General features: G+C 36.9%; 2 protein-coding genes across 3 annotated transcripts in view; both read left to right on the forward strand.

Moving 5' to 3' along the window:
• Positions 1–2,775, forward strand: part of LOC113489943 (A disintegrin and metalloproteinase with thrombospondin motifs 19-like) — a 5,375-nt gene extending 2,600 nt beyond the window's left edge. Inside the window, exon 2 of the mRNA XM_026866026.1 lies at positions 139–2,775. Within this exon, the coding sequence (XP_026721827.1) occupies positions 139–785 (647 nt within the window). The 3' untranslated portion in view covers positions 786–2,775. The remainder of the gene's footprint in view (positions 1–138) is intronic.
• The window catches only part of LOC113490054 (A disintegrin and metalloproteinase with thrombospondin motifs 19), a 241,011-nt gene that overhangs the window by 86,078 nt on the left and 127,829 nt on the right, over positions 1–27,104 (forward strand). Inside the window, exon 1 of one of the 2 annotated variants that reach the window (XM_026866233.1) lies at positions 257–356. The exons of the other annotated variant lie outside the window; for it this stretch is intronic. The gene's annotated coding sequence lies outside the window, so the exon portion shown is untranslated. Of the gene's footprint in view, positions 1–256; positions 357–27,104 lie in introns of those variants that run through there. 2 annotated transcript variants of the gene reach the window in all.

Here is a 27,104-nt window from a genome sequence, read left to right on the forward strand (position 1 = left end):
GCCGGGCCGCAGGACGCGGCCGGGCCGAAGGGGGCCCGCTGTGGTTTGGGTCACACTTTCGGCGGGCTGGGACACAGAAGGAGAGTGTCGTGGGGTGCACGGGGTGGGTTTCTGGCAGGCGCTGGGTGCTCCACTCAGGTAAAGCATCTGCTGGCCTTCCCGCAGGTCTCCATGCTTCAGAAGAAACTGAGGAGTGGGAGATCGTCTTCCCCGCGCTGTGGAGCAGGGGCCAGCAGGAGCCGGCGGGTGGCAGCGGTGGTGGAGGGGGCTGCGGTGCCGACCCCAGCTGTGGGAACAGGAGCAGCACCCTCAGTGCCCCCATTACACCGAGCCCGGTGGCCGGCAGCTCCCGGGAGGTGCGTTCAGTCTCCTCCTCGGTGGAGGGGCAGGTGCAGGCTGTGGGGGAGGCAGCCGAGGAAGAGGACGCTGAGGATGAGTATGAGTCTCAGGAGTTTTACCACTGGTCCCCACTCCCCCAGGGGTCTGGCGCTGCCTCTCAGTTGCCACTACCACCATCCCCACCACCACCACCTCCAGCGGAGGGCGGAGATGAGGTGCTGCTGAGGATCCCAGCTTTTGCTCGGGAGCTCTACCTGCTGCTCAAGAGGGACAGCCGCTTCCTGGCTCCTGGTTTTGCCGTGGAGGAGCGGCTCGGGGGTGAGGGAAAAAGCCCACCTGGTGCCGCACAGTCGCAACCTGAGAGAGCTTGTTACTACAGTGGTGCTGTCCTCCGCTACCCGGGCTCCTTCGCCTCCTTCAGTACCTGTGGTGGATTGGTAAGATGACCTTGCATGCAGGGGTAGCACCAAGGTCTCCATCCAAGTGACAGCTTCATCTGCTGCTTTTCATTCCCGTCCCTTTCCTGAGGTCTTTTTCCTTTCGTATCCTCTTATTTTGAGACATTTTGCCATTCATACTTCTATTATCCCACTCATAATTTTTTTCAAATCCCATTTCTGCCTTTATCATGTAAAGTTTTTATGTTCTTTGTCCTGTTTGCAGATACACTTTTATCTCTTAGTCCCATACCTTTCTTTTTTTGGATCACCTTTTTATTCTGTGCCCTTTCTCCTCCAACTTTTCCCATCTCTATCCTTAGTTTTATCTTGGTCTACACTGTGTGCTTGTAATTAGTTACCTGCTTGCTCACTCTCCTTCCTTTTCCCTGTATCGTCATCTCTCTGCCAGTCCATCTGTAATCCATTTGTTCTTCATTCCTATCCTATATTCTAAAACTACCTTCCTCATCTGTGTTCTTTCATATCTTCTGCATCTCTGTTTTCCGACTGTTCTGTCTTTCCAACTAATACAAATAGTTATGTCTGCTTTCTCATCTTCATTATTCTTTTTCTTTCATTCCTCTTATCCATTTGGCCTTTTTTCTCTACCTCACAATTTCCCAGATGTGGTACCTGTAGTTACTTGGATTTGGGACTCCATACCCTTCTTTCAGTTCCTCAGTAGACGTATGCAATGAGTATGTCTTCAGCAGAAATGTTAATAGAGTCAGACCTTTTGAATTGTTACTTCTATGGCATACCTCCCTTACCTAAAACAAATTTCACCTCCTATGTTTTCTGTTGGATCAGTTGTGATTTTTACCAGATAAAGACTAGAATTGGGCACACTGATGACAGCAGTTGCTGATCCAGTGAGCTGCAATCCCGAGATACTTGGGGGTGGATGGAAAGAGTCGAAAGCAGCTGAGATGATGTAAAATGATGGCAGGATTTTAAACAAAACCAATTATTAGTACTATTATTTTCATCTTGGGCCTTTATATAGCATAATAAATGCACACTCCTGCAGCACTTTGCAGAATATCGAATACAAATGGTAATGGTGCTAGGGAGAATTAACATCATCGTGACCCTGTGTTTTTTGGGTGGCTAGATGGGTGTAAATCACCCCAATCACATGATAGATGTTTTCTTGTATTTCTTTCTAAATCTGAACATCTAACTCATTTCATTGTTGATTCATGAAGATACTCCTGCCTGTTTTTTTATTTGCATGCTCATGAAGTGAAACCATGTAAAATGTGGAAATTTTGACTGCTTATTCATTTGCCTGTTTGGACTTACTCAAAAGTCAAAACCCAAACTGAAAGGAGGGAACATATGTGGATTGACACCAAATAAAATATATGCCTGAACTCCTGCAAAATGAAACCATCAAGTTTCACACAACTCTTAAGTGGTTGGCATCTAATTATTGACATTTTGTCAGATTTTCCAAAGCATGGTAGCAGAATTAATTGTGGAGAAAGATACTGAAAGTCACCTGAAGGTGGTTTGAAAGCAATCAGGTAAAGGATTTTTATGTTCTGGAAAAGCATTTGACTTCTCTACTCTTTGTTCTTGTTAGAATTTTACTCCCTTCTACATTGTGTATGGGTAAATGATAATGCAAAGAAATTGGTAGAGATAATTATCACAAAAGCCTGCTCAAAAGTGATGTACATCATTGCATATATGTAATTCTTTTGACTAGATTTGTTGAAATTCACTGTTCAAATAGAACCCAGGTCCTTAGGAGTCCCATTTATAATTTTTGATTCAGTCAGTCTTTTCCTGGGATTACCAGCTTACTCCCAGCCTTCTGGCCATTTAAGCAAATATGTGCCCAGATCATGTTCCCATTCAGAAAGCTGCAGTTGAAATATAAACTATTAGTGTATCTCAAATAAAACTGGAAACTCTTGTTGATGTTGACTGGTGGTGTCATGATCCTCAACTGCATAGTCTTGTTTGCAGTGAAATAGCTAAGCAGCTGTTTTTCCTGACAGTGTTGATGTGTCAGGCACATAGTTAAAAAATAAAATAAAATTGCACTATGCTATTATGTCAAAGTTGTCACAACAAATCTTGAAGTTATCTGTCATTCTTTATTCAGTCATTGCTTGGGCCCTATTATCTATGTAAGTTGCTCTGTTTCCAAGAGTCTTGAAAAAACATCATACATGCATTGCATATTCCACCCTGTTTCCTTTAGTCTTTGCCTTGCAAAAAGAGACAAGCAATATTTCAAACTACATTTTCTCTTTTAAGATGTAAAAATCCATTGAAACTTGAACCTACAAATACTTTATTGTAGTTACCTCAATTACAATATATTTTTTCATTTTAAATATTAAGAAATTTCAGAGAAAAAATGAATGTCTTAGATATACTCTTAATTTCAAAGCCTTGCACTTTGCATTAGGATTTCTGCACTGCATACACTTTGGAAAGCCAAACAGATGGGCTATTAAGTCCCTTAATATGTGGCTTAGATTCTACTCAGCAATTTTTCTTTTCACTGTGAAATACAGCATTTCTTTCTAACAACAAAACTTCCACCATTTCGTTCTTTGGATAGTACCTTTTAGTGAAAGAGATTCACCTTTTAGTGAATCTCTTTATTCAACAATGAAAATAACTGTAGTCTGAAGACAACAGTGATTTTGCCACACAGGAGGAAAGTGTAAAGAAAAGGTTTGGCCACTGTGTGCAGCGGAGGATGATACATGGCAGTACATATGTGTGGCTGATGCTGTAAGGCTAGTTTTGTGAAAAGATACCAGGTCTTCAATTAAATGAGAAAAAGGCCTTGCATGACATTATTGTTGCTATCTAAGTTCTTATGGCGTGAAGAGACCTGACATGCCAGTGACATTCAGGAAACTGAAAAACATGTCTATGTAGAAGTCTTAACTGCTCCTTCTGTAGTCAGAAAGACGGAAGAATATTGTGGCAGATGTTAGGCACCTTATCCCCTTGAAGAGGGATTTAGATGCTCTTTGAATAGTTCACTGATTGCAGTTGGGTAAAGCATGAAACATACAGCATGACATGAAACCTCCGTATTTCTTATTTCACAGTTCTTTAGAGCTTCAGTAGTGTGTTTTTTCTTGAGATACTTGTCAACAACCAATATGGAGGGGTGATAGAAATGGGATTCATAACACAGCACGTTAATCGTGAATATACAAGTGAAAATTGAAGCTGTATTCTCAGATAATTACTAACCAAATTCTGACTGCCAGCATTAGCTTCATTTGGCAACCTATCTTGACAAGTGAAAGGAAACATAACTCAGTGAATATTTTCTAAGATCAAGTCAAAGACTGGAGATATGCATTGACAGCCCAGGAACTATCACCATGGGCTTGGTGTAATCGCAGAGTTCGCATGATCAGTGGTGACAGCCCTATCCAACTCCTTTGTAAAATACCTGTGTGTTCTTACATCCTTTTGTAGCTCATTGGCACAGCGCTGTGGGATATGATGAGAACGGTCAGTGTGAGGTTAATTGTTGGACTAGGTGATCTTCAAGGTCTTTTCCAACTGAGATGATTCTGTGATTCTGTGACATTTGCTCTGAGCATTTTTTTTGGATTCTGCACTGGAGGGAAGATTAATAAGGAGAGGTTTCCAAGAATTCTCCATCTCCATGCTGACTACCTACTTGTTCATCGTTAGCCAAATACCGGAATGTAATCAGTCCTGCTGATGCCAGTGAGACTGCTCTTCTGAAAGTGATGAATTGCAGAGCTGGACCATTAATTATTTAAATGGTCATTTCTACTGCTTTCTTGTGTTCTGACATAATATTTGAAATAAGAAAAAAAAGCATGTAAAATATTGTTAAATAGTTTTATTTGTAACCGGAAATATATGTAGCTTAAAACTGATGGTACTTTTAGAGCATGCTCCAGGAGAAACTTACTGTGGACTAGAATTAAGAAACCTTGCTACTGGATCTTTACCAATGATCTGCTCTGCTGCTAGCATGGAAGTTGAAGTAGTCTCACTGCATTTCCCCAAAGAAAGCTGTAAACGTGTGCTTTATCCCCCATGTAATTTATTACAGAAAGAGAAACATTTAATGTCATTTTTTCTTGGCACTGAACTGCTCAGGTAGTGCTCTGTGGCTATGTGGTGACAGGCAGGAGTTTTCATAGTATTTCTTTGTCTTTTTAACTGAAGCAGTCTGCCATAAATAGAGAGCAGCTAGGCAGAGAAAGGATTTGGATGTCTTCTTATACCGAAAGCAATGCAATATGTTTAAACTCTGAGGAAGTGCAAATAAGAGAAAATGTGTACATGGAGAATGGATAGGAGAATGCAACTCCATACAGCTATGTTGTTCATTGCAGCACTTGGCAGATTCTCTAACAGAACATGTGTGGAGATCTGCCTAAACAGACAGCATTGCCAGCTGGGTCAATTTACTGGAGAGAAGCTTTGAAGTTCATCGGTGTGGTTCTGTGTTTTCAGTGTATCTTAAGAATGTGAAATTGTCAATAGCATTATTGATATTTCTCTAAATCCCCCAAGAGTCAGTGCCAAATACTAATTGCAATGAAAAATAATGTGCATTTGCCCAGTGACTTGGGTGGGAACACATATTAACACAGCTCAAATCCAATGAAGAGCTCTCTAGAGAAGTGTATGGTGCTTTTATTAGGCCTCATTGCCATTAACAAGCAGGTATTTAAAAATCTGATCTATAGTTTATCGGCAAGTAGTCACAGATTGACTCCAGCTGTTATACATGCATTTAAAGAGTACTATCCAAAGCAATGCTGCCATCATCAGCAAAAGGCTGGATGTCTAGTTCTGTGTCATGCAGAGATGTGTCAGATATCATTGGACAGCATATTTTAACAAATACTTTCTATGGTAATGTCCTCCCTTTACAATGAAACTGAAATAAATTAGGATGTGAAAAAAACTATGTGCTCTCTCTGTCTAATGGAATACTTTTATGTTATTTTAGTAAGAGCTGAAACAAACCTGTAGCACCTTCACAGGAAATGTATGATTTTTAATATTTCTGACATAAACTGTGTTTTGACGATCACTGCTATTAAGTAGTAGTAAGGGAATGACACATGATGTATTCAAAATATTTTAGATTTTTTTAGGATATTCTAAATTCACAAGACCCTTAAATTCAGGATATGTAGTAGAGCTTCTACAAAACTATAAGTTTTCATTTTGTATCTGTCACTCAAGGACAGTCTGACTTTACAGGTTGTCTGTCTCAGAACAAGCAGAATGAAATTGTAATAGAAGAGTAGTTACAAAAAATACTTTCTGTATTCCTGAATTACTGCACACGGTCACTTTTGAGGAAATGAAAAAAGGCTGAATCCTTGTTTTGACATCTTTCCTCCCAGAAAAGGGTTTTAACCACAGTATTTAAATATTTTTACAAGGCAAAACTCCCAATAAATATAGTTCTTAGTTATACTTCCTAGTGATTCCTGCAATGAAAGTAGTGTCTGACATGGCAAGTATACTTGAATTCTTGGACAGCTTGCACACTTTGGAGAGCTGTACTGGACTTCTACCTTTTGGTTGTACAGCTTCTTTCAGTGGCATAGCAGTACTTAAACCTGTTGCAACTCCTTTTTTGTCAGTGGGGACAGACTGTTTGGGAATGCATAGATGGGTTGCGCTGTGTGTGAGTAGCGAACCTGAGATTTGCTGTGCATATGCAAGCATGAGAATCCCTGGTTTTGTGTGTCCCTTGGAGCAGGTGCTCAGGAGCAACTCATGGGCATCATAAATTGCTCTGGGAAACTGTGCTATTGCAGGTTGTGAGCTCCTGGTGTAAGGCTCTGAGACTTCTTAACAGACTTCTTGTTTCAATGAAACTGGAGAACAGCTACCCCATTAGATGTCCTGGACCATAAAGTACCAACATACAAGCTTGAAATGGGATAAATACCAATCCTCTTGTCAACCAAAAATAGTACCCCTACCTTCTCACTTCAGTGATGTTGCAGTTACAGATTGCTATTGAGTAACTTCCACACCAGACACTTCCCCAAAAGGAACTGGAGACAATTACAACTCCTTTACAGTGATGAGCGTAAGCATTAGAAAACAGAGATCACCAACAATTTTTCATAAAAGGGGAAAGAAAAAAGATTGTTAGCAATATTCATGGTCCATTTGATACATAGAAGCTAAAGTTTTACATTGCAGAAGGAGGATTATAAAATTAAATGGGATTATCCTTAAAGGCTGCCAGGATGAGATGAAGTACACATTCCCTCCTTCTGTACACACAGCTTCCTGAGATCCTAAAATGAAAAAGAGGACAAATACAAGCATTAAAATAAGTATTTAGATCCCCTATTTTTAAAAACAAGGGTAAACTCAAGACAGAAAGATGTGGAAAGTCACAGGTGGGTTTTTTGGGAGCTTTTCCCGTTACCTGTTTCCAGTGCTAAACTATTTCTTAGCACACAGTCTGCCTACTGTTTCATTGTGAGTTTGTTAAAGAAATGAAACTTTGCTGAGAGGGACAGAAACATGTGAATGAGGGTGCTCTGTGACTATCCCTCACTGAGAGGTCACAGGTTCACCAAGTTTTGCTTTGTTGACTTTAGCTTACTTGTGTTTTAAAATTCTTTAAATGGGCAGTATAAAATGTCCTCAGTAGAAAGGGGTGGGCCAGGTAGGGCATGAGTAAAAATGACATCCCTTGAGAGAAAGCAGCTCTGCTCTTTGGGTTTCTTTGCAAAAAAAAACAGAAGCACCCCGGGGAAAATAAAGTGTTGGGATAAAATTTGGTCCTTCCATCTCTTCATAAGGTAGAAGAACCAGTGAAGTGTGGTGGTGCTCCTGGGAGAGTACCCATACTGTCAATGTAATATGAATAATATGTGCTGAATGTTGGTCAGGTTGCTCCTCCTGGATTTACATGGCAGTGGAACATGGAAGGGGAGGAGGGCAGCCGCTTAGGCACGAAGGCATCTTGCTCCAGAATAGATTTATCTGTTATTTTTGTTTAATCCCTCTGTTTTACTAAAATCTTCTTCATTATAATCTCACCTTGAACATCTAATGAAGCACAACTTAAAACACAGGAGAGAAGCCAGAGAAAATTAACATGAACAAAGTAACTATGGCCAGCTGGAATAACCAGCATATATGAACAAGCAAAGCGGTATTAACAATCATTGCTTGATGCTACCTTAACAGCAAGTTAATTTGAAACAGAACTACTAAATATGGTTCTTTTTTTTTTTTTTTTTTTTTTCTACTGAAGATGGTATTCCTTTAAATGTTTGACTAGTGTTATTAAGCACCATAGCAAATGAAGATCTATGTAAAGATAAGCGACTAAACTCCTCTTTATTTTTATTTTCCTTCTTGCGCTCTGATGCTGCAGTCTGTTGCTATTCCTCTTTGTCTTTCTGGGTGAAACATCATTTGGTTGGATTTTTGTTTTGTGTGTCTGAGAACTTCTGTGAACTGCTTAAAAGCATAAGTCTTTTAGACATAGGAACAGTAGTGTTAATGTAAAGCTGAAAGGTTTAGAAAATCAGTTTTGATTTAGGCTGAGACTACATTTGACCTATAACGATCTGTTTCCTTTAATATTAAACGCTGGGGCACGGTATGCGAGATGTTGGGCCAAGATGCCTCAGACCATGTGGTAATGATTCCTTTCTCCTTCTGAGAACTATGCTATAATCATGTAATCATTTCATTCTGAGACAGGTTTGATTTGTAATTCTAATCCTGCTTATAATAGCCTGCTATTCTTCTGAAGTGCTTAGTTTCAGTACAAATACTTCCTTTCCAATATGCTTCCAAGCCATAATTATAAATGAGAAATATGCTATCTCCAAAGTAGTTTTATTAAAAAAAAATTGAAGCTGTTGTGAGTCACTTAAGATCTTTACCCATTGTAGTCAGTAAGTATAAAATTATCAAGGTTGTTTTGCAAGGTACAGAAGCGAGATGGTAAATCAGAAAAACTGGGTAAATTAATGAGTAAAGTTTTTGCATTAATTAAATTAGTAAAGTTTTGACTCCCTAATTTGAAGGTAACTGCCTTGAAAAGAAAACAGAGCACTGAACTTCTCCCAGCTACAACTGTTAAGGTTAGTGAAATTAGCATTTAGTTTTGTATCCCTGACTTTTATTCATATCTCAGGATATGTGCTGATTGCTTCTTCTATAGCAAATGAATCAACATTTTTAAAAGAAACAAATGTTCTCTGGCTTGCAAGCCTTGTAATTTTATTTTTAAAACACCGTTCCTTGTCTTTCTTTTTTAAAAAAAAATTTAAAAAAAAATCTTGGACCTGCAAGAATGGAGATTCTTTTTGGTAGTCAATGACAGATTGTTAGCAGAAGCAGGGAAAAAATAGGAACATCCATGATTTTGAAGATGTAATACCATAACAATATGGGAGCTGGGAAATAGGGCGGAAACAATAGGTGTAGTAGTTATTATGGAGTTGATGGTATGTGAGGGTATTCAGGAAGCCATCTGTGAAAATTGATGGTTATGTACAGGTAGCATGTAAATGATGCACATTTCTCTTCGCTGTGTGATAAAGAGAGCTACCATGGTAGGAAGGGATGAGTTGAAGCCATTTGGATTTGGGGGAGAATGAGATGTTTGGAGTTCTTCTGTAAAGCATGTGCCTTTCCTTGGTTTACTCTGGTCTCTCACTGATGACTTTAGGGACATAGCATGAGAGCTGATTGGTTGCTCCTTGTTTAGCTGGAGCAGCAATGTAGTGGAAATGGTGAATATATGCATGTGTGTGTTATATTGTATATCCAGATGGTAGTTGGTCAAGCTTTTGTAAACCAATAGCCAGAAATTTTTATATTAGATTTAAAATCACATGTACATGTGTATTAGCAGTTCAGTTAACCTTTTATTGTTAACCTGTCATTGCCTGGACAATCTGGTTATCTTGTTTTTTTCCATTACTTCTAATAATAGCAAAAATAAGCAAAGAAGTGTTATTTGGACAGGAAGTGATGAAGAATATTTCTAGTGTAGAACAATGTGTTAGAATGATAAATCAATATTGTAACATCAGTTGCTAATAATCAACGCATCTACACGTAAGTGAATAGAAGTAAAACTTTTTGGAAGCCTGTGCTGTGAATTTTTTTCTTGGGTCTGCCAGTACTTAACTCAGAATTATTTTCTGAATGAGTTTTGCTTCAAAAAATGTAGAAATTTGCCCAAAATTGACTTGTGAAGTGATTTGGTTTTGTGTGATTATCCTCCAACAATTGCATATGCTTGTTTTATGATCTCAGCTGTGCTACCTTAACTTCTCATTAGATGTCAGAAGTTTAACTGGGTCAAGTCAGGTCAAGCTTATTTAGATAGCAGTGTGTTAAGAAAAATACAGATATTTCTGCATGTATGTCAGTTCAGCTGGGGACAACTTTTTATGATTCAGTAATGTATGATTCAGAGTAAATGTCCTGTTATGACTCTTGGGGCTTAAGGGGATGCTGGCTAGAACTGCCTAAGTAACAGCTAGAGCTGTTACAGGAATGCCATATAAAATGTTAGGCTGTGCTTCAGGTGTGCTTAAACTTCTCAGTGCTCTTTTTGTCAGTGAGAACACTGATTAGCCTGGTGATTAGATTATAACCTTGAAAATTCATGTGTAACTCTGCTTTAAGGCTTCTAGTATGAAGTACTTTGCTTTTCTTCTGAAGATGGGAGACTGAAAGAAAAAGGGATGCAGAAAAGCTCAATGCCTGTTACTCCGGGATACAGCAGTGGGTGAAGAGTGAGTTCTTATTCTTGGTATGTGCAGGGAACATAAGGCCAGGTTTGTACACATATTTTCAGGAGTTAATATTTAACTGTTGTGTTACTTAATTTACCTTTTAAAAATACTGTCTAAGCATAAAGCTGTCTGGATCTATGCTCTGTTATAATCTCTGTGTGAAACTCTTCTAATTTAAGCAATTTTTCAAATCTTCTGAGAATTTACAAGCTTGTTTGCAAGTTAGGGGACAGGAAGTTGCATAGATGATTTTATGCCTAGAGAGATCCCTGATCTCATTTGTCCCTCTATGGCATAAGTGGATCTCACCCCAAATATTTATTAAGTAACAGGTGAGGGGAGTGAGGGAGATAAAAGTAGAAGAGGGTTTATAGAGTAAAATGGCTACAATTATGCCTATAAAAAAACCTTAGTTTTCTGATTTCTGGCTGATAGTTGTGGCATGTTTCCCTTCTTCTGCCTGATCTCCTGTTTCTTCTGTAGTAACCTATCTAAGGACACATAATAAAAAAGATTTCTTCTATGTCCCTTTGGGGTTTTTTTCTTCTAATATTAAATTATTTGCATTGGAAATAACAAAAGGAAACAATTAATTCTTGTTTTATTTGGGTGATAAATTTTTGCTTGTTTGATATAAGCAAATTCACTCAAAAGTGACCAGTTATGACTGGTGCTTCTTGGTTCAAGATGCTAGTATCAAAACTCTGTTCTCCTCATCATTTTTATTTTTATACCCATAAAATCAAGCTCTAGATTTTTTTTTTTTTTAAAGGAAGAAAGCCTTCTTTTCCTATTAGTTAAAATTATCATTCTTGAAAAATAATTACTGTTCCTCCTTTCATGAGGGTTGCAGAACTTTAGTTTCTATGTGCAACAAAAGATAAATCAATATTTTTTCCAAAAAAAAAGAGGAAGGAGAAACTAAGCTTGGAAGTTAAAGGCAAAAAACCCTATGCCTAGTTTGGAAAAAAAGTCACATATGAATTTCAGTTAGGAGTGGAGTCATAGAAGCATATGGCTTCTATATATTTTTAACTTTTTTAAGCATTGTGAATCTAAAATGATACTAAATTGTGAAAGTGTTATTTATTTCTCTTAAAGCCACCAGTTCTGGACTCATTTAATTCTAGATAGAGATATAAAAAGCATAAGCATAACTATTTTATAGATGGACTAACTTAATGTGTTGAAGAATAGTTTTATGCTCATAGCTATAATTTATTTTCCTTTCTTGAATTACTGTTTTCCACAGTTAGTAGTTTTTGAAAATTGTAGATTTGAATGAAACTGAGTTTCATGTATTGTTGCCTTGAATTAAATAGTCTTTCAATGCAATTCAGCCCCTCTCTCAGGGAAGAAAGAAAAAAAAATAAAATAAAAAAGTTGTGGATAGATATTTCAATAAGGATTAGCAGAGATTAAATTTCTCTATGGACAATCATGGGTGGGTTTTGGAGCTGTGCCACATCCCTCTGTGGTTACGATGAAAGCACATGGATTTGAACAATAGTAGCTCATTGGTATGCACTATTTGAGTGTTTTACATGGATGAATCAATTTAAACTTGGATCCCTGATATTGATCGTTTTCAGTACTAGTCTAGGTGTTTGATCTAATGTAGGTTACAAACACTGTTGCTGGTATTTTATGTTTAAATCTCCTTCATGGGACTCAGTGTAGAAAGCTCTGTGCTCATCCTTTGTGTACTATTACATTTTTGCCTGCGTAAAATAGCATTGTAGATTCTGATGGGATTAAACCCGGGTTTGCACTAAAGAAATGGGATTGATGCGCTGATGCAGTTTCATTAGCTAAAGGTACAGCAGCTCAATTCATACTCCAAAAGAGTGTGTTTTTTTGTCTTATCACAAGAAGTACTGTTCATATTACACCAAAATGCTCTAAAGAAACACATCTTTAGAAGCACTGAGTCTTTAATTGCAAGAATTTTTTCCATAGGTGATACATTTCCATAGATACTGCTTTTTCTGGGACTAGTCATGTTAAGCTCTGCGAAGGGACTTTCTTACACAATATTATTAATTACTGAAATGTTATATAATGAATAATCTGGAATATCACTAAACCTGTTTATTGTAAATAGTTTTTAACTTAAGTTTTATGGAATAAAGTTTTTTTTAAATACTGGCTTACTTTAGAGAAGTTGTATTTATTCAGGAAAGTGGATATGGTTGGGATTGTGAATTTTTATTTTTTTTAGTAGTAAATCGGTGGTGGTGTTCCATTTAATATAGCATGTACTTCATGAATAAACCCAAGTGATTGTTAACATCATACATCCCTTGATTATGACAACATGATAGACATAACTTAGAGGTTAGGTGGCCATTTTAAAATTTTATTTTTATGCCAGTTGCACTTTGAATTGTGCAAGTAAACGGCTGTGTCATGCTTGCTCAAGTATAATTGTATCCTGGTTTTCAGTGAGATTGCAGTTTATTTTGTTGCTCAGTATTAGTCATCTGTGGTTGGTTGATCATGTTGCTGCAGCATACTTTTTGAAGCAAAATGAATTGATGCTTTCCAGAACATTTCAGGTAACAGAAAAGAAGCATCTTTATTCATTGGTTAGTTGGTGCATGCTGCAACAATGAAGTTGAAGTCATGCAACGAAATAAAACATATGTTTAAAGTATGGTTTTATGGGGAACAAAATTAATATCTTTGTCCATAGGACTCAAATGTTTGATATCTTTGAATGTTTTCCTTCGATTTAGCACCCCTGGTAGTTGGTTAATGCTTACTTTTGTAATGGTAGTTACTTCCTTCAGTTCATTTGGAAACTGTGCTCTGATCACTGTGTTTTTGATATGCCAAACTGAAGGCATAGTCTTTGTGAGTTGCTATACTATTAGTGATCTTCCAGCTTCTTGAAATACAGACCTACATGAAAATGAGAACGCACAAAAATAAAAAAGTAATTCTCTAGCCCACATAGGGACAGGTCAGAATATTAAACCTGAAGGCCAAAATGCTGGAAAACCACTGAAAGAACTTCTTTAACAAAAAAAAAATTATTCTGATTGTAGTTGACCAGTTAGAGCTGTGAGTACAGAAAGTTTGTGTGTTCTCTTAGTAGGATAAAACATTAAATTAAATTGTGATTAATAGTATATTTTTCATGCAAGTGAAGAAGAATAAGCTAGGTGGCCAGTTCATGACTTTTGCACAGATGTTGCATCATTTGTCTTCCCTTTTAACATTACAAAAATTGAGAAAGCCTTCTGATCTTAGCTATAATGTGGTTACCCTCTTACCATAGAATGAGGGCTAGACAATAGTTGACATAGACACAGTGGTTTTGAAAGAGATGTAGGGTGGTCACTAGTGTCGTTATTCTTAAAAAATAATAAATACTTAATGTTCGGCAAGCTTTCTGAACCAAAGATACCTATTTTATTAATTCAATTTATGTCATTGGAATAAATAGACTTTAAGGCTTTCTAGCCCTTCTTCAGAGTGTCTGTTTCTTCTGTAATAGAAGCAAAACTACTTGACAGATAAGAATAATTCCAGAATCTAACTAGTTTTACTAATCAGCTCAACCTTCCGAGATAAAGAGTAGGAGTTACTGAGTAAAGGAAGAAATAATCAGAAGGAGACCAGTAATTTATTACATGATGGGTTGGCAGAATAGATGATGATTTCTTTTGTGACATAGTCTGTATTGGTTTAGGCATCTAAGGTTGAAAATACCATATTAGTTTTCTTAAGGATTGCAGAGTGTGCCTCGTGTGAAGTTAAAGATACTCTGCACATTTAATAGCCGCACCACTGATGAACTTTGGCTTGATAATAGCTGTCTCTATTCTTAGTGATATTAGTCAATCCTTACATAGTTATCTGGAGTAAATGCAAACAATATATTTTTTAAATTTAAGTTAGTTTAAAAAGAAATTTTTGCAGTGTCTTTAACCCAGTGTGCCTTGAAAACAGGTTTTAAATTGACTGTCACATACATAATGTAAAGTTGACTTCCCATTTTAACCCTGGCTTGTAGCACTTGGATCAGAAATGATAATTTGATTTTAAAATTTTATAAAATAACATCACCTGTGTTAAGAGTAATAGACTTTCTGTACCTCATAAACTTCCAGGGCGCTGCATAAGGAAAGAAAATAAGGACATGCCTGTGGTTAAGACTCCATTTCTTTGTTTGTAGTTTCTAAATATAAATCTTCAGTTGTTAATAATTTTGAATTTATTATTTTAAAGATATATTTGTGAAATACTTGAGTGAAAATGAAACTGCGTATGGGAAAGAAAATGGAATTTCATGTACTGCAAACTTGAAATCCAGATCATCTCCGTATTGTATAGTCTCTCTCTCTTTCATCTCTTTTTTTCCCCTGTTTGTTTAAAAGATGTAAAGCCTAAATGCTTGGTAGATTAATAGGTGTATAGCTGTGGGGAATGCGTATTCAAAATCTGGGTAGCTGCAATTTAGTAAAAAAAAAAAAAAAATTATTTACACAGTAATTTTAACTTTGTAACATGGTAATAGGAAAAAAAAAAAAAGAGGCATTTAGAGTGTTTATGCTTCTGTCAAACATTTTTCATGTGTGTGTGTTTCCATGCAACCACAACTGTTTGCTTTGTAGATGTGCAATTGAAAGCTAGTCTTTATATTGTGGTTTATGTCAAAATTTTAAAATATAGCCACTAGTTTTGAATGTCTCAGATTATTAGTATTCAGCATATACATATACACTCCCAAACTGAATGCTAGTTAAGAATACATGAGCATAAATATCTTGGCCAAATTTATATTGCAAGGCAGTGACAGAACAAGGTTAGAATTCAAAACTTAAAACAAAGACAGAGAAAAAAGTAAATAATAGAATTGGACTAGAGTTTAGAGAACAGGACAGTATCAACTTAGTACAACATCACAGCCAAGTACATGTCCCCTCTGTGAGAGGTGATGATGTTGATGTAGGCAGTGGCATAGTTCAGCTGTTCTTACCAGAAAAAAAAAAAAACAAATTACAGCAGAACAGTTGTAGGGATTATTCAGCCTAAACTGAAGAAGTACTGAATAAGTACTGAACAAGCTGTTTTATCTTTTAGAAACTGTATACACAGAAGTATTCTATTATTCGTGCAGAATTGCAGCACCGTTGATTTTTTTTTTAATACCTCGGACAAAGATATTTGAGTAGATTTTCTTTCTTTCTGAATGTATGTGACACTTCAGTAGGATTGTATAAATTTTTCCTCATGTTTTTTCTTTTTATTTGCATATGTCCCTTTGTTGTATTCCATGCTCCACCTACTGCCCATAAGGACCACCAGGTCCATTTTAGCAGATCTGCTTTCCATCCGTCCATCCATTCATCCATCCAACCATGCATTCAGTGAGAAGTCCGTACCAGTGCAGGGGGTGATTCTGTCTCAGGCACTGCACTTGGCATTCATCCTTGCTGAATTTCATGAGGTTCCTGCTGATAACTATTCATAAAGATATATTTATAAGTATATTTTATATGATACTAAAATGAGGTCACGTGCATGACTGCTATCTCCCTGAGATCCACATGCACATCATTCTGCAGCTGTAAAGATGATGGGCGACTTGTTGGCTATCCCTGTTCTTTATGTTTTCACCTGGCTCATAGATGACATTCTTTGTCTGGTCATACGTCTTCAATCCTCAAAATTTTAAATTATCTGAGGATTACTAGTTTCTATGGGGCAAATCATTAGGTAACAGAACTAGCTTTCTGTGACACGTTTGTAATAAGTTATCTGAAGTTAGACATAGCTGGTTTGGTTACCATTTTTTTAGGAAAATAGGCTATAGGAATGGTACATTTATCTTTAGGAGTTTGTAATTCATATTTATTACATTTCTGCTTGAAACATTTGAAAATAGCGCTTAGAATTGTGTTATGGTAGTAGGTTTCAATGAATTATTGTAAAAGATACTTCAGTTACCTCAACCTGGAACAGGTTATACTTGTCTCTGTGGAGAGAAACAGCAGCATAGTTGCATCTAGTTCATGGGACAGGTTTCTGTAATTGTTCCAGAAAGAGTCATCTTAAGAACTATAGGGTTTCGTGCTTTTTAATGTCTGTTTAATTTATGCTGTGCCTTCTCAGTACAAGACTTAAAAGGGCTTGGGATGAATTCTGTGTTTTAAAGCACTGAGCCTCTTCCAGTGTTTTGACACATCTAATTTGAGTAAAGCAAACTACAATTAAAATATACTTCTGGGCAACTGCTGCCAGAAAAAGAGTATACAGTGAAGTCCATTTACAATGTGCTGTTGAAGCAATAAATCTGTGAAAAGAATAACATATGTTTAATTTCAGTGAACTTCTTAAAGTTTGGTTTTGGTTTTGGGTTTTTGTGGTTTTGTGTTTTTTTTTTTTTTTTTTTTTTTTTTATGATGTTGTAACAAACCTGCTGGCACATTACTTAGATGAAATTTTCACCACTGTATCTAGCTAGTAATGTGTGCCCTACAATACAGGAAAACTAGGTAGTGTCAAAGACTAATAGACAAGACTAGTTAGACCTAGGAGACTGAGATGAAAAAAGGTATTTATGTAAAAACAGAATATCAGCAGTAACAATGACCTTAAAATAAATTGGAAATAGAAAATTGTAGGAATTCTGTTCTTTAATGATCCTACTATGTGTGTGTTTGCTCTGTGCTCTCACTTTTTAAAGACTTTATTCTCCATGTTAAGATGGCTGCCTGTCAATGGAAGATGTACCTTTGGTATTTGCAATGATCATTCTGAAGTCCTACTCTCACAAACATAGCTGGCATAGTGAGAGACAGGGGTCCAGAAAATTTTGGCTAGTTTTCAGTATGACTCTTGTTCATATTAATGTAGAGAGAAGGCAGTGTTTTATAATATAAGGAGCGTATTCTTTTTGATTGTTTTTGATGCAGTATTTTTGATGCAGTATATTTGAGGGAAAAACCACTCTTTTGCTGGAAAGCTCCTGGCCACTTATAGTAATGAAGAACCTAGCTTGTGTAAGAACAGGAGGTAATATTGAAAGCAACATGTGGGGAGTTGACTTTGCTTTAGTGGTAAATTCAGATCTGGGAGGCACAGGAGAATTAAACAGACCAAAGGCAGTTGTAAGTGGCTTCTAGTGTGACTTAATACTTTTACAGTACATTTATAGATTTGCTTTATAGGCTGATGATTTAGCTGGCAGTGGCAGGAGGAGCATACTTGCTTATCACAGGATCATTATGAGAGATCTGGCATGATGTGTATGTGAAAGTTGCATCTAACTGGTGAAGGACATTTAGTGGGGAAACAGAAACTTTACTCTCATTTCACGAGGTTGCAGTGAAAGGACAGCTGAAATACGGCTTGCGGTTCTGTTTGCTGATGTTCGGAGAGAAGAATTCAGTTGTGGCTACAAGGATAATTGCAGTAGTAAAGCCTATTTTATCAAGCAACAGTCAAAGGCTGCTGTGTTTATCATCACACAGAAGAAAGTGTGATATGATATGATTACCTTTTATAAAAACACTGGAGTGAATATCAAGGAGCCTGGAAAGCTGGCCAAGGAGGAAAACATTGTAGACCCAGCATCAGGTGGATCTAAAATAATGACCATGAAGAAATTAAGGTTAGAAAATTGGAAAGATTTCCAACTTCTAGAAGAGAAAGATCTGAAACAAATTTCAAATAAGAATAGTAAAATAATAGAGCAGCAGTTCTATCAAAACTACTTTAATGAACAGTAACAGCAAAGAAATACATTAAAAAAATAAAGGATCTGTGTTACAAGGGTAAGTGTAAGAAAGCCTCTATGTTATGACATCTTGAATGGATAGAGGGCTGGACTTGATCTGTGGATCTAACACATCTAAAATACAAAGACAATTTGCATTCTCTTTTCTAGACTCTTTCTTATCCTTTACTAATATTTCAATACTATAGGACTTAAGCATTGAGAATTAAGGTAGTATAATGAGAATAATGAAATAATGCATGCTGCACATTATGAAGAGAAAATTGGATTTCATTTAGCAAGTTGAGTATAGCCGAGTCTGTTTTTAATATTCAAGTGAAATTTATAAGCCAACCTACTATTTCATGAGTGATGTGTAATTCTTTCTTTGATTTCCTGGCTAGAGTAAAAAGATTAAATGTTTTTTTATTACTTTGAGACAGTAATAAAAACCCCTGAAAATTCATTGTGCTAGATAAGTTACTAGAGGAATCAGCCAACTGTTCTCTTGGCTTCTTTCAAGGCAATGTTATATGTTCAGAAAATCATGCATGACCTGTGTTAATACCGAGTGCTTCAATCAGCACTTGAGAAGTCCAGATTGTTCACTTGATAGCAAGTGGTCTTTTCCTGCTGGGTTTTCCTCTCTTTCACAAAATACACAACTTTTTCATGTATTGGGGTGTGTTGTCCTTTATCACAGGTACTGCTTAAGTTTCATGGTTTTTTGATCCTTTAAGACACAGTTTAATCAACCAGAACCTGGGCAAGACCTTCTTCGGTGGGGGAAAGAGGATTCAAACACCTATTTTCACCATCTGACAATTGGTTTATCAGTTCTGCTGAATTCTTCTGGAGATCAAAGGGCAATTGTAGGGTAGTTGAAAATGCACTGTCTTCTCTGGAAACAGTGGCACAAGCTGAACAGGTGGACTCCACAAGTGATGTGACAGTATTGTTGCAAGAGTCTATAGCCAATTGGTATTTCTGAGAAGAACAGAGAGAAGTTGGCATATGAGGAGGGGGTCACTTGAACCTGATGTTACAGTCTGTTACATTGCACAGAAGGCTGTGGCACTTGGAGGGCCTTTTTTCAGGTTCATGAGTTTCACTGCTGATGGCAGTGACTGAACACCTGATTTTAAAACACCACCATGAATTTAGGAAGCACATTTTGTGCTTTTGTCTAAAAGAGGCACTTAAAAGAAATGAGCTAATTTAGAATTGATACACTTTGTGTATTTTATTTACAATTTCATTTTGTGTGTAGTGAATAACTGTTTACTAGTGAGCAGCACAGTGAGTGCTGCTGGGTAATAACAATTATCTTCCTTCATCTTTGTGGATTTTTCAGAGAGAGAGGAGTATGTATTTCTCTGTATAGTCATTGTAAAACACTATAAAATGGCAAGAGAAGCAAGGGTAATAACCACTTCAATATTTTAATGTTATTCCAAAATTACAGATTTTTTAAACAGCATCTCCTTAAGATGGTGATCATGATAGGTGGAGATACTGTGCTGAAAACTAGAGAATTTGTACTTACTCTGAAATTTGTGTTAGTCTTTACCAAAACAGGTGTTTGTACCTCTGTGTTCGCCTCGTGAATTGTGTGCCAATTCATAACACACCCTTTTAGATAGTGTCTTGATTAAAAAGAAATTTAACCATACATCACAGATGCTGAAGTCCAGTTGGTATTCTGAAATGCAAATATGATATCAAAATTACACCTTTATTATGACAATCATGTATCATGGGGAGTATTCCAACTTTTCCTCTTTGACATGGATTGTTGTAGATCTGGAAGACTCCATTAGACAGAAAAAGCAAGAGGTGAGAAGTTTTATGGTAAACTCAAACATTGGGACCTATGATAAAAGTGACAATGCTGAAACAAAGAACAGATATGCAACATGAATAAGGAGATTATAACATTGTAGTGATACAGATAGGTTTTTGACGTAGATGCTTGTTGATACGTGTGCCTTTATAGCTTTTTCCTTCCTTTTTTTAAAGCTGGAATTAATTGAAACATTTTAAAGCTTAGTGTTATTAATAAGTTTACCTGTAAGCATTGAAAAGCTCTTTTGAAATGCTTGAAAAATCACAGTTTGAACTATCTACGGTTATGTTAGATTTATAATATCTGGTTTTGTTGTTTATCACAACAAAAAGTGTCTTCTACCTTCAAAGACATTGCATTGCAGCTGTGCAGGCAGATTACACCTTGAGGGTTAATTATCTCAGATGTGACATGAGAATTTCCAAAAGTGCCCTATAAAAGTTCTGATTCCTAAGTCTTTATCTTGGAGGTGTGAGTACTGATCATTGTAAGCTGTGGACTTCACAGCCTAATAATACAAATTATACTGAAGCATTTTTGTCTAACTTCTAAGTCCATCACAAAGAATACATGAAAGAGAACTGAGATATTTCTGCAGATGCCTTTTGCATAAATTAAAAATACATCCCAAATGTTAAAAGCTAGCCATGTAACTTAGGGTATTTATACTTTGTAAATGGCCAATGTGTAAATAAGTCTATGCAGATTTTTTTGTGTCTTACATGTTAGAAGTGCAGTCTGCAGTTTAGAGATATGCATTCTAATCTTAGAGGCTTGCCTTCTAATCTCAGATTTTTATCTAGGAAAGAAATGTGAGCTCATTCAATAAATTGTCACTATTTGGGACCAGTTTGGTGAGTAGGTTTTTGCAGAGCTGTGGGGTTCTCGCAGAGAATATATCCTGTCACCAACTTCCCAGTTGAAACTGAAATACTTTTTCCTAGCTTAGCTGTATTTCAGCAAAATGCCATTGAAAGAACCCAAGTCTTTCAACAAGGTAGGTTACCCATCACTGAGAACTGAATAACTAAAATTCAGAATCTGAAACTATAATGGGAAGCTTGTAGACAGCGAGTTTGGAGCATCGCTATGAAAGAATGTGTTGCTGTCTTACCATCTAGTACATTTGCCGCTTCTCCACTGATCTTCAGTAAAAGAAAGGTATAGTAACTGAAAGGTATAGGACCCTGCACAGACCAGGTAAAGGGTTTGCTTTTTAGGTCTGGGCAGGAAGAGCTTCCTCTATAATGAGATGCATTTTGGTTTTACTCAAAAAACTCTTCTACCTAAGATTTTTTTAAAACTTTAATGTAGCATTCGTGCTGCAGTGCTAAAAAAATGGAATGTCAGTCAGAGCAAAAGTTAGTGTTGCTGCTGGAACTTTATTTTGACAGTCATGCAGTATTTACTATTCTGTTTGGGTTTTTTTTTAAGTTATGACTTAACTGCACATAAAATATATATGGTTTTTGATTTAACTTTGAACTGGAACTTTTAATTTATAAGCATAATTCAAAAGAATAGGGAAAAGCTGACATAGTATTAATAGATTTCCAGTACACTTTTATGAAAAAAGAAAAGGGGTTGAGGAATTAATTCTATCCATATCTTGTTGCAATTCATGCAGTGGTATGTCATAAAACGGTATTATTGAATGCTCCCTGATAATCTTCAGAGTGACAGCTATACTGATTTTAAAATCAAGTGACACTTCATGTATTTCCAGATTTCAGAGAATGTCTGACAAAATTACAGATTATGTAATTTACATCCTCCAGATTAAAATGTACTTGAATAATATCTGTTGTTTTATAATGGAAGTTGAAGCATTAGGGAATTCTACCTTGCACAGAGGCAAGATGCCAACAAGTAGCTGAATGGCAGTGCCTTATGTAAAGAAATTATTTCTTGTGCTTCACATCACCTGAAAGAAATATGGGCAGTCTGGCTGGCCAAAAGAGGAGATGCACACTTTGGCAGTGGAGGCACGCAAGAAGTAGTATTGCTGCTGAGTGTAGGAGGTTTTAGAGGTGGAGGTTTTGAATAAGTCTGGTTGTGGTGCACATTGGTAAGAAAGGTATTTGTGGCGTGGAATGGAAGAACCAAGATGTATAAAGGGGCTTCAGGCTGCAAAGTATAAGTTAATGTTCAGTTTAATGGGAAGAATGTAGTTGTATCAAAGCAGCCTTTCTTGAGGTCCTAGTGAATGTCTGCAAACTTGAATGAAAATCAATAGGCATTTTGCAATCCTATCAGTTTCACAGTTATGACCATATGTCATGTTGCCTCAATTGCCCTGTTTCCAAGGTACATTAAATTTATCACAGCTCTCAAGTGATATTTAGGAGGCTGTCAACCTTTTACAGATTGGGAGATTACTAGCAAATATTTGACAACATTGAATCATTTCCAAAGCTACGAATTTGTTGTCTCCTTTGAGTTCTGGTCTGCTGAAGGACAGCGCTGGACTTAACCAACAATGTCTTTAAGCACTCACAGTGCAGGGATCACCAGAACAGTGTTTGTATGTCACTTGTTATAAAGTGGGAAAAAAAAAAGATGCTTTTTAAAAAAAATGCCAAAGAAAGTGGAGTCTGTAAGTCATGAAAATTAAATAATCCTCTGTCCACCCTTCAGTACCTTAGGATCTTAATAGATCCTTTTCCATATCTTTCTTATCATGGTTTTTATTAATGGTCTTGATATATTTCTGAGATCTTACCGTGGTTGGAAAAAGAAAGCTAACTAGTTTACTTCTGTATCTTGTAATTCTTTTTCATACTCTAGAACTTGAATCATTCCTGCATTACCAATAACTCTTTAACAGTGTTTTTTGACTTGTAATCTTGTAAATGAGCAAATGGGAGTGGGAGGAATTGTTTTGTGTATTTCCACTGCAGTTAAAGTTTGTGCATACTGTAAAACTACTGGTACCAGTTTGCTACTGGAGTTTTCTGTAGGCTGTGAGCATACAAACTAAATGTTTGCTCTGTTATTATGGTCTTTCTCGTTATTGGTTACACATGTCAGAGAGAAGATAGTGCACAGGGTGGACCTTTGTTCTGATGCAGTCCAGTTGTTCATATGTATTTAACATAGATATGATTTTTTTTCTCAGTATCGTCAATTGTATCAGTGGTGCAGGTGATCAGCCAGCCTGAGAAAGCTGGCTGAATATAAATTTGCTTGATGGGAAATTTCCTTGAGGAACAGGATGTCAAGATTTGAGAAGGGGAGATTTTGGAAAAAAATTATGCGATTTATGTATTTTTATTGAAAGATTTCTCTGTAAAAATCTCTTGAGAAATGAAAATGTTTCGAATGTGGGGTCCAAAGAGTAAGGACACAAATGCTAAAATCTATTTTAGGTACTTATATTCAGTAAAGCTAATATCTGAAATAACTGGTAAAATCTTGCAATAGATCACAAACTTGTGTTACAAAGTAATTTGTTGCACACGCAGCCCTATTAAAATATTGTTATTGTGGTGGTGGTCAGTGATTGTTTGTGGTCACTCCTTAACTAGGCTGTACTTTCTTTGGATGTAATCCTGCACTGTGAAGATAGTTTGAGAATCATGGCAAATATTAGAATATTGGCAATTTAAGCAGCACTTGTACCAAATACAGCATTAATTTCTAGTAATGTGGTTATAGAGGGAGACTTAGGTCTAGAAAAGGAAATAATTTCTTTCTGACTGGGAAACATCAGATTTTTAATCTGGAGGAAATGCCAAACATTTTAGGGTTTGGCCAGCAGTGAATTAATTGTCAAATGGAAGTTCGAAGGGTAACAACCACATGGGCAGACATGATGTCTATAGGTTTTTTTATCCATTGATCTCCTTTACTTCATTTTCTTTTCAACAAATCACATTCCTTTGGATTTGTGTCCTTTCTGTGATAAGCTTACACTTCACTCTCCACCGTCAGCTTGAGAAATTCTTGCTCAGGTGGGTAAGGTTATGTGAATAACAACCCCTGTTCAAATGTGTCAGACTTTGCAAACCCATATCAGTTTTGCATGCTTCATTATTCAACTTCATTTGTATCTAACAAAAATGGAGAAATTCTTTTGTATATCAACATAAGCTTGTTCTGATAAAAGTACTCATTATGTTAAACATCATGAGAGCAGCATCCTGTAGAGGCTGATTTTTGTAAAGATTCAGGGTAGTATTTATCTTAAACCAGACTGGAGGCAGAGGAGTTTGGAGGAGTTTAAGAGCCATGGAAAAATTCTACAGATATTAAGTTTGGGACCAGTAGCTGAATGCATGCTTTTAACTAAGTAATCTCTGTGTAACAGTCTTAATGTTTTTCTGGGGCTATAAGGTATGGTATTGTGCATATATGTGTACTTCATTAGGACACACTCCTACCATTAAATTAAAAAAAAAAAAAATATCCCAGAAGGGATTGCATTGAATGCTATGTTGGCAGCTGAAGGCTTGTCAACAGAGATAATAGTGACTTTCTCCCTGCCATGGCTTCTCCTAACTTTGCAGCAGAGTAGAGTGAGCAGGTAGACGGAGAACTCCTTTAGAAGTTCCATGTGTATGCTGTGCAAAGCTTGGAAACGCAGTTAACTGAAGTCAGAAGTTGCTGGCATTTATGAAATTGTTTCTTCAGCCTTCAGCAATGAAGGTACTTGAAGATGGAACGCTGTAGTGTGTTTGGATAACAAGAACATGTGAAGTTCTTACCTTGTTATTTACAGTTTGAAAAGTTGTTTGAGCTTGCTTTATTGTAGATATGACTATAATATTACTATTGCATTAGTAAGAGCTGGAGACTTTTATTTTGGTTGTGTTTCAGCTGAAGTCAGATCCTGATAGAATCATGATACTAAATTTAATTTGAACTTTTAAAATCATGGAGGAAAACCTTCTTCAGAGTGGAATACTGATATGCGAATTAAAGATTTTATCCTCTTTAGTCAAGAATAAATCTTCAGTTCTGGGATATTTTACAAATAGTACAAAGTCTAAGATTAACAGAACGTGATTCAAAACTAGTAGGTATTGAACTAGTAAACAAGAATTGTCTCTTGCACTCTACATCGAAGAAAAACTTTTTATACTGCAGATGACATTAATGCTTAGGTGCTGATGGTTGTAATATGCTTGTTAAAAAACTACATGTACATTTTATACATTTGATAAGGATGCGTTTTTCCTATGAAAAATTGTTGGTTTGTGGCCAGTATTGCTACTTGCCTTGGGCAGTATGGTGAGAGAGTGAAGAAGTACAATTTTGTACAGCCTGTCCTTGCACACTGTGTGCATCTACTTTACGAAATAGCAGAAAGTAGACTGCAGGCAAAATTTTTATCAAGGTCATGACATTGCAGTGCTATGTCCATTTATTATGGAAATCTACTTTAAGATGTCTGTTGAATGTATGAATAGACAAGAGTAGACAAAACAGGAAAGGTGTAACACAGTGAGAGTCTGCTTCACATGAGAATTATGAAATTTTGAAGCTACTGCTCTGTTAGGGGAACTCACTATTATTAGGTATACCTGTGTCCATGCAAGCATGCAGCTGGTAGTAATAACCTGCAAGAGGGGGACGAGTACCTAACTGTGTGGATGGCCTCTGTGGGATGATACCAGCGACTACCCTGTGCTGGCCACAGCTGATTCCAGTGGGCTCCAGCAGACCTGCTGCAGGTCACAGCTGAGTCCCTCAGCCAAGATGGCAATGCCCCTGGGAAAAGGAAAAGGTGAAGCACTGCTCAGCAGTGTGAGGAGTGAGCGAAAAGGTAAGAGAAACATCCCTGCAGACACCAAGGGTAGAAGAGGAGGATGGTGATGATGACAGCAACCACCACAGACCACAGCATGTGGGTATGCCCTGAAGGATGCTGTAGACTCTGGAGAGGCCACGCCTGAGCAGGCTCATTCTGGAGGAATGCTGCCTTCCAGTATGAGGATGAGGGAGTAGCAAAGAGAAACTGTTAATGTGCTGATGGTACCCACTATTCCCCATGCACCCTATGCCACTTGGGGGAAGGTGGTGTTTTCATTTGTCTTTGTTTCTCACTGTTCAAATCTGTTTTAATTGGTAATAAATTGAATTAATTTTCTGCAAGCCAAGTTTTATTTGCCCATGATGGCAGTAGCTAAGTGATCTCCCTGTCCTTATCTCGACTCGTGAGTTGTTTTTTTAAAATCTCATTTCTTCCCCTGTCCTGTTGGGAAGGGGAAGTAGGAGAGCAGCTGGGTGGGTGTTTGGCAGCTGGCCAAGGTCAACCCACCACAGTGCTGAATTGTTTAATCAATGAAATATTTTGCTTTGCCACTTCAAGCTGCAGGATTAGAAACTGCTACTATGTAAGTGACTAATGATAAATTTTAGACCACTGAGAGTCACCCTTTAGAGCTGGCAAACTAGTTTGTTTAAAGTTGAAAAGGCTTAATGTTCTGACATCTGTCACTCTGAATTGATATGCAAGTAAGATTATATAAGAGTTTAAAGAAATCTTTGCCAATCTTGAAAATTCTTGGCTTATACCTAGTATCTAGTAACTATATGCATAGGTGGTCTTCACAAATTTACTTCACTTTTAGAAACTGCAGTTCTTTTAGGAAAGGACAAGAAATTGCTGTCCTTTTAGGAAAGAAATGCTGGGCAGAAAAGATTAGTGTGAGTGTTCTAATACAGAAGTTAGAAATACGATGGCATAGCAGTTGCTCGTACTACTTTTATCAGATGCAATTGCACAGAATATTCAGATATTTTTCATTCTTCTTCTGTCGCCTATGATATTTCCAATTGGATGTAAGAAAAAACCCTCAGCTTTCATATTTTAGAATAATTCTGATCTGCCTCCTTTTTGTGATTATTGGTATATTTCAGATGTAAACTATGTTTATTTTAGGTAAGACAAAATGTTAGTTTGCTTTAAGGGCTGGTGTTTCCATATGGATTTTTTTCTGTTTGTTTCTTTTAAGAAAGTGAAAAGT

The sequence above is a fragment of the Athene cunicularia genome (genome assembly GCF_003259725.1).
Source record: "Athene cunicularia isolate RWA chromosome Z unlocalized genomic scaffold, athCun1 chrZ_part2, whole genome shotgun sequence".
NCBI lineage: Eukaryota > Metazoa > Chordata > Aves > Strigiformes > Strigidae > Athene > Athene cunicularia.